We start from the raw sequence: 12268 nt of genomic DNA, 5'->3' as shown, positions 1-12268 counted from the left end.
CAAAAACAAAAAGCATTTAACAGAAAAACAAGATGATCAGCAACATCTTTTCAAAAACTGACTAAAAAGCCTTATCTAAAAAACAAGAGTTAATGCAGTCTAGCCAATGCAATTTTCTGAGTCAGCTCCCCAAATAACCACAAGAACTGGTATAAAAAACAAGGCACCAAGAAAAAATTTTTTTTTTTGGGCTGTGTAATCGGCCTGAGGGCTGGCTCACACCAGATGCAGCCCAGTGCATTTTTATTCTGCATTAAAAAAGCATGGACAATGTTTAACATGGATTCCAATAGCCTTAGTTCACATCATTGCAGTGTGTTCCAGTGCAGTCAACAAAAGTAGATCATGTTGCATTTTTTCTGTATGGAGTGCATCTGGAACATGGCAAAACACAACAAAAACACACTAGAATGCATCAACAAATGTACGTCCTTAATTGATATAAAGAAAAAAAGAGGGGAAAAAACACGTCGAATGTATCAAAAATGTGCATGCAGAAATCGCAGAAATTGTGGTGTGAACCGGCACTGAATGGTTCCAAATTCTCTGTGGAGAAAACAAATACATCATGTGTTTGTAGACAGTGAAATATTTAATCTTTCAAATGTAGAGTGCGTATGACATTTTGCTTTTCCATGAAGACAGATGATCTGCCCTGGGCACAGTGATCGTAAACATAACAACTCCTCTTATTTTCTCTATTTCAGTCTGGTAAACATACAATTGAAAGCATTTGGTTATCACTGTTTGATAAGTGCAAAAAGTAAAGATCTTGTCAGAAATTCAGTGCTATCTTGTGTTTTATGCAAGCTGTGGCGTTACCTCAAGAATTGTTATTAGCTGTGGCTAGTTCACCTTTGTGGACTATAGAACATCTGTAGGCGAAGATGTCCTACAAGGACATGAGGCCAAATCAGGTGGCCACCTCCGGCGACACGAAGGTCGGAACGTCCAGCCTTGGGTTATACAGTGAGCAGGTGGTGGCTGCTGTATTCTTGTCTCCAGTGGATCTGAGTTATAGAAGTTACAGTGCACCTTTCACTTAAGCAACTTCATCAGTTGATGAATTTATATCACACTTTTATTTGAACTTTTAGGCCCCTTTCACACGACCCGTCACACGACCCGTCGCGACCTGTCACACGACGATTGGGTCTGCCTGCCCGTTTTTCAGGCGGACCCGATCGGGCCGACCATTCTCCTCTATGGGGAGGCGGATGTCAGCGGACATGTATCCACTCACACTCGCCTTGCATCCAATCTGACAGGATCAGCTAAAAACAGACAGATGGCTGTACGTTCGCCATCCGTCCAGTGGGTTGGATCAGATGAAAACAGACAGGCTGTCCATTTTCATCCAATCTCCCCATACAGGAGAGCAGGACTCTTGACAGGTCTGTCTCTGCATTGTGAGCAGAGACAGATCTGTCATCTGGCTGTTCAGTGGGGAACAAAGGAGCCATCTCCGTCGAGCAAGCAGGGTCCGCCCAAACGGATCCGCCCCATGTGAAAGGGGCCTAAGAAGGACATATTATTGTATTTTCATAATATTTGTGTTTTACACTCTTTTTTTTTTTTGTTTTTTTTGTTTTATGATTCATTTTTTCGATGGTGAATTCTGGGTTGCAGATGTTGCTTTTCTGATATAGTTTAGTTTGCACTGTTTATTATTTCACTGTTATTTTACTTTTAGGTGGTGCATTTACCCTATATTTGTTAAGAATTTGCATGTATCGATTCTCTGTAAGTCGCCTTGCTACCTATTAGTGCAGACTATGACTGTTATTTAGAATAAAGTGTCATTGGTTGTTATGGTGCAGGCGGCTGCCTACACCATAACAACCGACACTGTGCAGCCAAGCCACCTGTATGCTAGCAACCAATGACACTGTGCAGCCAAGCCACCTGCATGCTAGCAACCAATGACACTGTGCAGCCTGGGCCACCAGCATCCTAGCAACTGACACTGAGCGGTTTGAGCCACCAGCATCCTAGCAACCAGTGAGGCTGTGCATAAATAAATGGCAGCATCCACCCCCATTATGGCCCTGATGGGGGTGGAAGGTGTCCTGTGGTCTCAACACACTTTTCTCCTAGGGTAACAGTGCTGTTTCTTCATAGATAACAGTGCAGTGAATGAACGTTGTAAGGAAAGGAAGTATGTTACTAGCTAAATTACAAGGTGAAAAAAAAAAAAAAAAAGGAAAAATGCTTGAAAAAGAAAACTAATGTAGAATTAAAGCGAAAAAAGAAAATCCCCTGCAAGGCAATGTCATGTGCTAGAGACCTACTTTAGAACGAAGCCCTCCAGCGCCGTACTGTTACCGCTGAGAGGACTGGCATCTTCCCCCGTCCTCCGGCTACATGAGTGGCTGGGGGCATAATAAGGCCACTCCAGCGCATGCGTGCGGGAGCCGCCATTTATGGCACAGGCTCTGAAGGCCCGGCACTGTATGTCGGACCTTCAGAGTGCATGCGCCGGTGACACCACTGGCTGCTTGCACTCTGAATATCTCCTAAATTGTGCAAGTATAGGAGGTATTCACAGTACCTACAGGTAAGCCTTATTATAGGCTTGCCTATAGGTACAAGTGATGGAATAGAGTTTACTACCACTTTAAACACTGGCAACATTTATATTTTTTTAAAATAAATAATTACAGTTTATTGTGTCTTATGTTTCAGGCTATTTTTTGTGGGCTCCCGAGAAGGACACCTTCCTGACGCTCTCAGTATGATCCACGTGGAACGATTCACGCCCATCCCTGCTTTGCTGTTTAATGTAGGCACTCTCTACGCCATTTGGTCTTATGATCATTGTATTACCTCAGACAGGACTATACCGGTTTTGAAATCAATAGCAACCTCAGCATAGGCGTTAAACCAATGGTTTGGGAAAGTGCTGATTAATGAATAATATGTTTTGAAAGATTTCGTCAGAGATAATGAAAAAAGGAAGCTGTGATATATATGGAAATGTCAGCTGGGGGAAGTGTGACTGGCAATTTGATGTCATAAAGCTTAACAAGAAGGTTTGGTAACATGAAAGGCTACCATATAGTATCGAAACAATAGCTGGATCTTTTGAATTTATTAGATTCAGTCGGCTCTAAAACTCCAGGAAAACCAACCTTCATAAAAATGGAAATGGTGCCATAACAACCACAATTACTGCCAAGAAAAGTCTGTTTTTTTTTTCCATGTATCCTGATCATTTTTTTTTTTCGCCTTACACCATTAGTTTGGGAAAAGATTATTCAGTTCAGCTAGTCTTGCATTTCCCACACCTGCCATATTGTCCAGTCAGGAATATGACTCTACTGTTTTCTGGGTCATCAACCTTGCTCCTTGGACAGTGGTTATTATGTAGATTCAGAGCCCAATGAGCAGGCCAAAGCAAAGGGGGATACCTCAAGCTTTAAGCTATAATAAGCCATATACAGTATGTGTCTGCTGACTGTCTTTGCAGTGAGGTGTAGGTGTGTAAATGACAAGACTTGCTGATTAGAACTGAAAATCATTTGGCTAGTAAAACAATTTACAGTATCTCACAAAAGTGAGTACACCCCTCACATTTTTGTAAATATTTTAATATATCGTTTCATGTGACAACAATGAAGAAATGACACTTTGCTACAATGTAAAGTAGTAAGTGTACAGCTTGTATAACAGTGTAAATTTCCTGTCCCCTCAAAATAACTCAACACACAGCCATTAATGTCTAAACCGCTGGCAACAAAAGTTAGTATACCCCTAAGTGACAATATCCAAATTGGGCCCAATTAGCCATTTTCCCTCTCCAGTGTCATGTGACTCGTTAGTGTTACAAGGTCTCAGCTGTGAATGGGGAGCAGGTGTGTTAAATTTGGTGTTATCGCTCTCACTCTCTCATACTGGTCACTCGAAGTTCAACATGTCACTTCATGGCAAAGAGCTCTCTGAGGATCTGAAAAAAATAATTGTTGCTTTACATAAAGATGGCCTAGGGTATAAGAAGATTGCTAAGACCCTGAAACTGAGCTGCAGCACGGTGGCCAAGACCTTACAGCGGTTTAACAGGATATGTTCCACTCAGAACAGGCCTTGCCACTGTTGACCAAAGGATTTGAGTGCACGTGCTCAGCGTCATATCCAGAGGTTGTCTTTGCGAAATAGACATTTGAGTGCTGCCAGCATTGCTGCAGAGGTTGAAGGGGTGGGGGGGAGGGTCAGCCTGTCAGTGCTCAGACCATACGCCGCACACTGCATCAAATTGGTCTGCATGGCTGTCATCCCAGAAGCAAGCATCTTCTAAAGATGATGCACAAGAAAGCCCAAAGTTTTGAGTTATTTTGAGGGGACAGCAAATTTACACTGTTATAAAAGCTGTACACTCACTACTTTACATTGTAGCAAAGTGTCATTTCTTCATCACCTGAAAAGATATAATAAATTATTTACAAAAATGTGAGGGGTGTACTCTTTTTCGTAAGATACTGTATAACACACGTAGTTCTAATATAAATGTAGCTGTGTGCCTGGTGGTATGCTTTAATGGAAACCTGTATTAAAAGGAATACAGAGGTGGCCATGGCTGATCTCCTTGGAAAAATGCCTGACTGTCTCTGATTTAATACTTCCAGAGTAAGCGACCCAGAATAAACATTCTGATCAGAAAAGACAGACAGAAATGAAAAGAATTTTCTGATAATAGCTACTATCTATGTACAGAGATAAAGGAAAGTGATACAAAGCAGGAGCAATCTACCCGTAGCTTAAATGACTACTGTCGTAAGAGATTAATGGATGCTGCCATTACTGAACTCTCCTTTGAGAATGCTAGTTCCCTGGCTGTCCTTCTGATGGTTTGATGTCAATGCTGTCTGAGTCTGTCTGAGACATTGACATATGTAGTTCCGATACCTCTCTGATGTTCATTTACAGCAGGGGTCTAAAACTGGCGGCCGTCCAGCTGTTGCGGAACTACAAGTCCCATCGTTCCTCTGCCTATGGGAGTCATGCTTGTAACTGTCAGCCTTGCAAGGCCTCATCGGAACTGTAGTTCTGCAACAGCTGGAGGGGCACCAGTTTAAGAATCCCCTGATTTACAGCATGCTTATTCCAGGACTGTGACTGAAACCTACAGAATTCAGATACAGCCAGGCATCTAGCATTTTCAAAAGGAAAGCTGCAATGGCAGCCCCCTTACATCTCTTATGACAGAAACACTATAAGTGGAAGGAAAAAAATCATAAAAACATGAGAATTTTCCTAAGGGATATTATTAATTGCTACATTACTAATAAAAATTAAGTTCTAGACAATGTAATGGGAATATAGAAAACAAGACTACAGATAATTTGTAGAAAATGAAGCATCATCCAGGATTAGGTATTAAAAAAAGTATTGGCACTATACATTTAAATTGGTTGCTTTTTGAAAGAAGTACAGGAAAAATGATTATATAGTGTATGTATGGAGCTGCAGATAGAATGTTACTCTTGCATATCTTAGGCTTCGTTCACACCTTAGCATATCAGAATCACAGGCAGATTTACGTGATTCCGGATTAAGATAAAAATGAAGCATAACGCGCAACGTGTGCTTGGGTGCCATTTTTTTTTAAATGGCACCCAAATACAGTTAGCAGGCGCATTTTTTGTCACGCGTTTCATTGCGAGCCACAATGCGCACTGAAAAAAACACGATGCCCCAGACCAGAAAAGTTCCTGCAGCTTCTTTGGCATATTTGTTGCGCATAGAGTAGCCCATTCAAGTGAATAGGCTGCCTTATGCGTAACGCGCAGAAAAAGCACGCAAAAGAAACAACGGGAACATGCGTCCCGCCATGCGAAATTTGAATGATGCCTTACTAAAGGATTTTCCTCTCTGTTGAAAACATTTGTGTCACTAGAACCATTTATATTGAAATTTTTCTGGGAGATAGTTTAGACAAACACTGCAAGATTTAGGTAGGCCATAGATGATGCAATTGTCTTTCCTGAAAGTGATTGTGTTCTCCCACAGGGGTGGTTTGGGGGACAGGGAGGTCTCCCTGCCAAAATACAGTGAAAAAATCCTGCTAGTGGCAAAAGCCGCTGACAATAATGGCATGCTAGTTGTGCCCAAGTTGCTTGATGGATAGACCTGGGTACAATCAGCCTGCCCATACATGGATCAAATCTCGGTCGGTCCCTGCTGAACCGGCCAAGCATCAAACTATTTATGGCCAACTTTAGATTCATCTAGGACAGTGCTGGTGAACCTTGGCACCCCAGATATTTTGGAACTACATTTCCCATGATGCTCAACTACACTGCATGAGTATCCTAGGAAATGTAGTTCCAAAACATCTGGGGTGCCAAGTATCGCCATCACTGATTTCGGAAAAGTCATCCAGGCACTTTATCATTCTCATGTGCTGTCCTCTGCAGCCATCTAATGGACTTCAGCTTGTTTACTTAGCAAAGTGGATGTTCACTAAGCTTAGTAGAAGTTATGTTCATTTTCATCAACCAATCATGTCCTAGCAAAATTTTCCTTGCACATGACTCTATTTAAATTTTAAAGTGATTACAGGCTCACCTTATTTACTAACTTTTACCTTGTTAAGTGAACAGCCTGTATTTGTCTGTAAATCAAACCCAATGAGTCGTGTATGCAGGGGAACTTCAAGCTGTTGTTATCCTCATATGCATCAGTTCTGCAGACCGGAGGCAGAGTCGGGACATCACTGGCCCCACCTCCCAGCTGTACACTCCCCAAGAAAACATGATGGTGCTTGCTTAGCAGTGCACACGGTGGTGGTACTGTGTGCACACGTCACTCCCCTCTGGGAGGAGGGGCCAGTGATGTCATGACTGCCGCTCGGACAAGACCGGAGATTTTTAGAGAGCTGAGACAGACGCAGAGATGAAAATTCTGACGTAATAATACAGTGCTTTGGATTTTAATTGAACAAACTATAAAATGGTGCATGTCTTTGAGAAATGACGCATATGAGGTTTACAAGCAACTGAAACTAAACACACTTTCACTCAGGCTGGAGCAGCAGGATGACTGTAAGAGAAGAGAGGGGGCGTGGCAACACCTCTTTTTTTGCATATAGATGATAGGCTGCTCCTTTCCCTGTCAGACTGTGCACAAATGAGTTGTGCTGCTTTGGCTGGGCCATACATGGTTAGAATCTCGGCTGGTTCAGCAGGAACCGACCGAGATTCGAACCGTGTATGGGCAGTCTGAATGGACCACATTGATTGGTTAACTTGGGTACAACCAGCATGCCGGGTTTTGCCTGTGATTTTAGCCGCTAGCAAGAATCATTGTCTTCTGGCGGGGACGGCTTCCCTCGCCCCCCAGTGTGAGAAGACAATGGCCCAGCTGGAGGGATTCCCACATCAACACTGTCTGTGTTCATGGGGGAATTGAGGGAATTTCACAGGTTGCAGGAAAGAAATTTTCTCTGTGTATGGCTGGTCTAAGCTAAAATGTTCAGTTTACTTTGTTATCTAGGTTAACAACCACTTTAAGACTTAAAGTGGAGTCCCCCCCCCCCCCCTACAAAAAAAATGAAAACTCAGCACCTACATATACTGTAGCTGCTGACTTTTCATATTAGGACACTTGCCTGTCCAGGGATCCCACGATGTCGGCCATTCGTTGCCCTTCAGTTGCCTTTCAGCTTCACAGCCAGTTCCCAACTACGCATGCGCAAAGCACGCTGCACTTTCTAACTGGCCCAGCGGGCTGAGGAAGGGGCCGAACTTCTAAGGGACCTCGCCACGGTGGAGTCTCATGGAAGTGGGGATAGGTACCTGTCAAAAACAGTTACTTGTTCCCCTCTGAAAGGTGCCAAATGTGGCACCGGATGGGGGGAGGAAGCATATTAGCAGAGCTTCCTCTTTTGGGTAGAACTCCGCTTAAATTTCGTTTAGGGGTGGTAGTTACAATAAATAATAAGTGTCCCTTGTGCTAGTGGCTGATCTCTTGAAATAATCATTCTTCTACCCCCCCCCCCCTCATCCTCTTATAGCTACCCACACAGCTTTGATCATTCAGTGCTGCAGGGGTTAATATGAGCCACTAGACCTGCCACAGGAACTCATCAAAAGTTCCAACTATGTCCACCCTTTTCTTCATTCATAACAGCAGTACTTGCAATGAAAAGCACTCTATGAATGGAGGAGGTGCACCTTTCATTCATTTGCTCATCCTCCATTCATTTTCATTGTGGGAAGCAATAGTGCAGCTTTTATGAATGCAGTGGCTTTTATTAACCCCCCGCAGCAACAAAGATCACAGCTGCAGGGGTATGGGGGTGTAGAGGACTGAAGATTTCACCAAACAGAGAAGCCCCCGGCATAAAGGACACTTTAATGTATTAAATAGTACTATCCCTTGTGCTGATTTAAAAGAAAAAATGTAGGCACTGTACAAAGTACAGGTAATCAGAGGTGCCCTAACATGCCTATAGCAGCTTCCATTGTCCTTTACTTTGTCCAAATACTGGTCTGATTGGGCAGAGCTTTGGCATCATACTGATAGGCCAATAGGAAAGTGTGGAGGTGGGGCTTAGCAGAAAGCTCTGACACTACCAGGAAGTGTCAGAGCTTTGCCTGATCAGACCAATCTAGGAATATGGAGGAGCAGAAGATACTGAAAGCTGCTTGAAGTATGTTTAGGCATCTTTGGTCACCTACACACAGTTCATATCTGCCAGCAGCTTTCATTATTCTTAAAGTGATAGCTCTGTTTAATAAAAATGCAAAAGAACAAAAAAAAGGCTAGAGATTTGTATGACTGCTTATGCTAACAACTGTCTTTCTACAGGGAGCAATGGCTCTGGTGTACCTGTGTGTTGAGGACATCTTCCAGCTCATCAATTATTACAGCTTCAGCTATTGGTTGTTTGTGGGTCTCTCTATAGCAGGACAACTGTATTTGCGCTGGAAGGAGCCAGACAGGCCTCGACCACTCAAGGTTATTATTCTACGTGAATGTTGTTTCGACTCTTTGGTGTCTTTCCTTACTTCTTGCATTTTCACTGTTTTACACCTTTTTGTGATCTGGTTGTCCTGTGATGTTAAATTAATATTAATCCCGCAGTATTGCTTAGGTGAACACATTGAGCACAATCAAATAAACATTCCCCAGTGAACTTATTGTTAAAATTCTTATCCAAGTCCTTGACAAGAGTTGACAATGGACAGTGCAGTTTCCAGCCAATCTGTTAGCTTGGAGAAGGAAAGTGGGAGGAGGGCAGTGACTTGCCATCCTAGGCTGTGGGGCTGTGCATTTCTATTGATGCACACAGTGTAGGAAGATACAGTTCTAGTCCTGCATTTTAGGGTGGCTCCATAGGATACTGCAAGAGAAAGGAGCCACCCTGAAACAGGAAACCTAGAGCAGTAATCTGCTTAAACAGGAACAGAAGCAAGAATGAAAAGCTAAAGAAGCTGCATACTCAGTATGAGATTAAATTAGCTGCTGAATGTGCTTAAAAAATCAAGGCTTTAAAATCATTTTAAAAGAGAAATTCAGGAATTGAAAAAAAAAAAAAAAAAACAATTATACTCACCTAGGTGGATGCAGCATCAGTCCAATACTGCATATATCCTCGGCAGCCTCTAAGACCGAGAACTGAACAAAGACTACTGATCGCTCAGTTCTTTTTCAGTGAGCAGAGAGACGGTGAGACTGTCAGTCACCGGCTCTCTTCTCTGCCCCTCCAGTTATGACTGGAGCGACGGCTTGTGGAGCAGCTCTCTGGCGCTGAGCCAGCTGCTGATCCAGGCATCTGGGTGGATCCTGACATTATTGTCTGGATTGATCTAGAGCCTGGACCAGCTAACTGATAGTCCGCTGACGGCTAAAAGGGTCACAGGAGTGCAGAATGAAGTACACCCCTGTTACCCACAGGAGAAGTAGGGCCAAACAAGCTTTAGACCTACTTCTCTTTTAACCTGCTATAAAGGATTGCTTCTTAAAAACTGAAAGTGGAAATGTGGGGGAAACTAAACTTTGAAATTTGGGGGAAACTAAAAATAGGGATAGTTGCCTTTTGGCAGATAACTGTGTTTCCACCTTCAGTTTATTTTTTCTGCACTGCTCCCTCTCCTTCCTAGTTTGGGTCAACTACCTTTTCTGTGGATTCCAGACCCACACTTGCGTCTTTCCCACCTAGAGTAAAGTGGAACTTCACTCTCCCAATCAACATTGACTATTTTTTTAATCCTCATGCTGCTAGAATTAGTAAATACATAGGAAAGTATATCTTATTTACTTGTTTTAAACTTTTCTTTTCCATTTGCTGTTACGCCCTGGTTTCTTGCCTAGGCAAATGATGTCACACATCCCAGGAGTCTTCAGAAGATGAGGAGGGGTTATTCCGCTAAAAACATTCTTCTGTCTTTATGCCTGAGCTAAGAGCATATGGATTCCAGGAAGTAAATCCTACATGAATCATCTGCCCTTACTCAAGATGGCCACGGCCAGAAATGCTAGGGAGTGTTTTTCAAAGTGATTTCTCAACAAAATAAAGCATGAAGAAATGGATAAATGGGGGAGTTTGCTTTGAACAAACAAAATTATTCAATAGTGTTTTTCATTTGTGGTGCTCAGATGCAGTGAAGATCCGCTTTAACTCTAATAACCATTAATCCTAGTCTTGGCTATCTACCTTAGACAATAGCTTACAATATTGTTTTTTGTTTGTGTTTTCTCTTTTAGCTCAGTCTGATATTTCCGGTGATATTTTGTCTTTGCACTGTGTTCCTGGTGGCAGTGCCCCTGTATAGTGACCTTATCAACTCTCTGATTGGAATAGCCATAGCCCTCTCTGGAGTTCCAGTCTATTTCCTAATTGTACGGGTCCCTGAACACAAGAAACCAAACGGCTTAAGGCGTGTAGCAGGTATGAACATCATGAACTTCCTAATATTACCTAGAAAGCAAAACACAACTCAGTGCACTTATCGTCTCTTTGGTTTGTCTTTTTCCTGTAGCCGCTGTCACCCGCTATACTCAGATTTTGTGCTTCTCTGTCATCACTGAGATGGATTTGGAGGAAGAAGAAAAACTGGCCCCAAAATCCGAATGAGAGACCGTTACCACCTTGGATCTGCTTTGACATTTTCGGAAACCTCCTCGCCGCATAATTTATTTCTTAAATTGGACGGACAGATTTTTGTTTTTATGGCTTCAGGACAAGGGTGGCTGCAGGGCAGTGCTCTGGCTAGAAGCTGGCCTAATGATTCTCTCTGGCAGGGGAAGTGTTAATTATTGTCTCACATCTACAAATGCCTTTCCGTGACTTGGGATGTTAATTCCATAGTCCCTTGGGGGGGTTGGGCAGCGGTCATGGGTGGTGTGATGCAATGCTGGCCCTTGCATGTACGGGTTTAAATCTGGGAAAGTACAGCTATCCTATTGGGGCCAATCAGGCGAACGGAGACTCCCATGACCATAATGTGCCTTACGTGACTGAGCAATTTGGCACTGTCTGGAAAAATAGAACTGGCGCTCGCTGTGTCTTTACAGCACTGATACCATTTTAATAAAACTTAGAAGACCAAAATGACAATGCAGTCATGTTGTGTAGAAAATGTACATTTGATGAACAAACACACACTGACATTTATTAATCAGACAAGATTTCTTTACCATTAAGCCGCTTGTGTGAACAACAATACAAACACCATTTATTATTTCAGCTATATGTGAAGTCATCACACATAAGCCATGCCTGAAAACATGGGATGGCCTGATATAATAGTTAAAGCAAACCTGTCATAAGAGAAACAATGCTAAAATCTACAACTGATAATGTTAGTTCAAGATCCTCCTATTGCTTCTGTACTTGGAATCACTGACCTGCACAAAGTCAGATCATGACTTCTGACATTCATCTAACTTTACGGATATGCATACTTGTTCCAGGTCAGTGGTTCAGAAAGTATAAAAATCAGTGTGTCGGCTTAACAGCCAGACAGCTAGAGTTGTCTTTTTTTTCTTTTATCAGACTATCATTTTTCACAATTACAAATTCATACATATCCAAAAAAAAAAAAAAAAAGGTGTGTGTGTATGTGTGTGTATGTATGTGTGTATATATATATATATATATATATATATATATTAACATGGGGGACCATTAGCTCTAGTGGTAGATGCATTTTCAAGTGATTCACGGTAGTCAGGAACTATATTTTAAGTGCCTGGTAGCCCATTTTTATTAAAAGGCAAATAAAAAGTCTGTAACATATAGGGTTCTTCTCCGGTAAATACACAA

General features: G+C 42.3%; 1 protein-coding gene across 1 annotated transcript in view; it reads left to right on the top strand.

Annotated features, from left to right (window-relative positions):
- SLC7A7 (solute carrier family 7 member 7) overlaps positions 1 to 11479 on the top strand; it is a 75311-nt gene extending 63832 nt beyond the window's left edge. The window contains exons 7-10 of the mRNA XM_082243267.1: positions 2686 to 2782; positions 8809 to 8958; positions 10708 to 10891; positions 10983 to 11479. Coding sequence (XP_082099393.1) covers positions 2686 to 2782; positions 8809 to 8958; positions 10708 to 10891; positions 10983 to 11077 — 526 coding nt within the window. The 3' untranslated portion in view covers positions 11078 to 11479. The remainder of the gene's footprint in view (positions 1 to 2685; positions 2783 to 8808; positions 8959 to 10707; positions 10892 to 10982) is intronic.
- The last annotated feature ends 789 nt before the right edge of the window (positions 11480 to 12268 follow it).

Source organism: Pelophylax lessonae, assembly GCF_965119305.1.
Source record: "Pelophylax lessonae genome assembly, chromosome: 1".
Taxonomy (NCBI): domain Eukaryota; kingdom Metazoa; phylum Chordata; class Amphibia; order Anura; family Ranidae; genus Pelophylax; species Pelophylax lessonae.
Note: the sequence above shows the minus strand (reverse complement) of the source record. Positions and strands in the feature narration are given on the sequence as shown.